Source organism: Coffea eugenioides, chromosome 3 (genome assembly GCF_003713205.1).
Source record: "Coffea eugenioides isolate CCC68of chromosome 3, Ceug_1.0, whole genome shotgun sequence".
NCBI classification, from domain to species: Eukaryota; Viridiplantae; Streptophyta; class Magnoliopsida; order Gentianales; family Rubiaceae; genus Coffea; species Coffea eugenioides.
This window is the reverse complement of record NC_040037.1, coordinates 40,653,831-40,655,939: the sequence shown is the minus strand read 5'-3', so window position 1 is coordinate 40,655,939 and position 2,109 is coordinate 40,653,831. Positions and strand designations below refer to the sequence as shown.

Genomic DNA, 2,109 nt, shown 5'->3' with positions numbered 1-2,109 from the left:
AAATTTGAATGTGCCAACCTCCTCAATGTATTTTAGCAAAACTCAAAGCATGATTATTAGATTTGAATATTTGCCATAAGAATTAGCTTTTTGTAATTCTGGTAAAAAATAAATATTGCTATGATATTAAAGTATCAACACGAACGAATATCACATTTGAAGTACACTTAGATTACATAGATTCATTGTCTGCCAAAAAAAAACTTTTTTTTGAATAAACAGTTTGATACAATAATTCTCAAATTATGATAATCTTTTTTTTTTTTTTTTTTGAAACAAAACGACAGACAAAATAGAATTAGAAAATTCAGATAAAACTTTGTGATAGGCATTGCGTGTTATATTCCAATGTGAGCCCAAAGACTGACATGACTCGAATCATGAACAGTTCCAACGGCTACAGTTCTTCAAGCATATAACTTTTCCAGCTCATCCTTAAACTTAGCTTTCAACTGTTCCCTCTTTAATTTGAGAGCTGCAGTAACCAATCCAGACTCCGGAGTCCATGGATCTGGCAATAGTTTGATCTTTGCAGGAATCTCGAATTTGTCCAATTTTGCTTCCTTTGCTACCTTGGAAAGTGATTTCTGGACCTCATTGATAGCTTCAGTTTTGTTACACAAATCGGAAAAGTTATTGTGACTAATGCCAGAATCTTCAGCCCATTTCTCGAGGGCCTGATGTGAGGGAACTGCAAGAGCTACGCAATAATTATGGAAGGGATCAACATATACAATGATATTATCAACATAACTGCTTGTGATAAGTGCTGCCTCAACCCTTGAATTGAGAAAGTACTGATGCATATCAGCAAATACAACACTAAGAGCAGAAACTGCAATTGCTCAATTGTTGTCACTATACAGCAGACTTAAATTCTTCCAGATGGGTCCATATCCCTGCTACATCAATTCTTATCCTCCACAGGGCTACCCATGTCGGGCATGACACGACACTGGTACTGCTATGGGATCTGTGCCCAACACTTCCCTAGAGAGATGTACTCCCCATGCTGGAGTTTGACGATATCTTTCTTTCTGTCAATAATCTCAAGGCATCCATCGGCCTGAAACCTTCCAATGTCACCTGTGTAAAACCATCGCATGCCCTTTTCATCAACCTTGTACACTAATAAGATAGTCAACAAAATACAGGTAGACGGTAATCAACATAATAAGAAAGTTAGGAGGGATGTTCTCGTCACCTTCCTATCAGACCATTAACAAACCATCAATGCCTCAATATGAAAGTTTCTGGGTTCTTAAATTCATTGTTCATATATCAGAAAAAAAAAGCGAGCAGAAATGTGCGTAATAAAACGTTTCGACTCTAAACATTGCATGGAAATGGAGTAATTTGTGAAAGAAAAAAGGTGTTTAACTCACGACCGACTTCGACTGATGTTATGAAATAAAAGAATTTGTAGAACGTTTCTACAAATGGAGGTTGTTAGTTATTTAATAAGCACTTCAAGGCTTATGGAGGTTTCCTGCATTGCTTTACAGTAACTTTCAGTTAGTAAATATGTCGAAGAATAAATGTTTAGCACCATTAGCCCACAAAATACAAGCTAGAGAATGCACTTTAAGTCGCTATTAATAAAAGACTTATGTGTGAGAGAGAAAGAAATAACACTTCAAGGATTATGCAGATTTTCAGATTTCTTTATAGGATTAATCTTGTTAGCGTATACCATCCGTACTAGTCTTTGTAGTCTTTGTGGTCTTTGTGGTCTACTACTTAGACTAGTAGTCAGCCTAGGAGTCTACTACTTAGAATAGCAGACAGCCTAGGAGTCTACTACTTAGCCTATAATCTGCTACTAATTCTATATATAAGCTTCCGATTGTACAAGAGAAAACAATGGGTTTTTCAATGAATAACATTACCATTCTTTGTCATGGTATCAGAGCAGGCAAAGCTATTTTCACGAGGGAAAACTTCATTCTGCTGTAAGAAACCTTGAATGGCTTTTGCAGCTTCTATGGTAGAATCTCTTTGTTTCGTTATTCTTCCAAGCTTCTCAACCTTCTCGGATAACCTTCTCGTAAGCGCTGTCCATGACTGATCAGTCCATGACAGCCGCACAGTATGAGCAACTTTTGACAT

The 2,109-nt window shown here is 36.7% G+C and overlaps 1 protein-coding gene across 1 annotated transcript; it reads right to left on the bottom strand.

Moving 5' to 3' along the window:
• Positions 1 to 278: 278 nt before the first annotated feature.
• LOC113766618 (long chain acyl-CoA synthetase 8-like) lies at positions 279 to 2,109 on the bottom strand. The gene is made up of 3 exons (XM_027310792.1): positions 1,890 to 2,109; positions 987 to 1,128; positions 279 to 780 (listed from the first exon to the last, which is right to left on the bottom strand). The coding sequence occupies exons 1-3, from the start codon at positions 2,107 to 2,109 to the stop codon at positions 408 to 410; spliced, it is 735 nt and encodes a 244-aa protein (XP_027166593.1). The 3' UTR covers positions 279 to 407.

Coding starts and splice junctions, on each gene's coding strand:
- LOC113766618 (XM_027310792.1), bottom strand. CDS start 2,109: ATGTCAAAAGTTGCTCATACTGTGCGGCTGTCATGGACTGATCAGTCA. Junction 1,129..1,889: donor TGATACCATGACAAAGAATG/GTAATGTTATTC, acceptor CTATCTTATTAG/TGTACAAGGTTGATGAAAAG. Junction 781..986: donor GAGTACATCTCTCTAGGGAA/GTGTTGGGCACA, acceptor TCTCAATTCAAG/GGTTGAGGCAGCACTTATCA.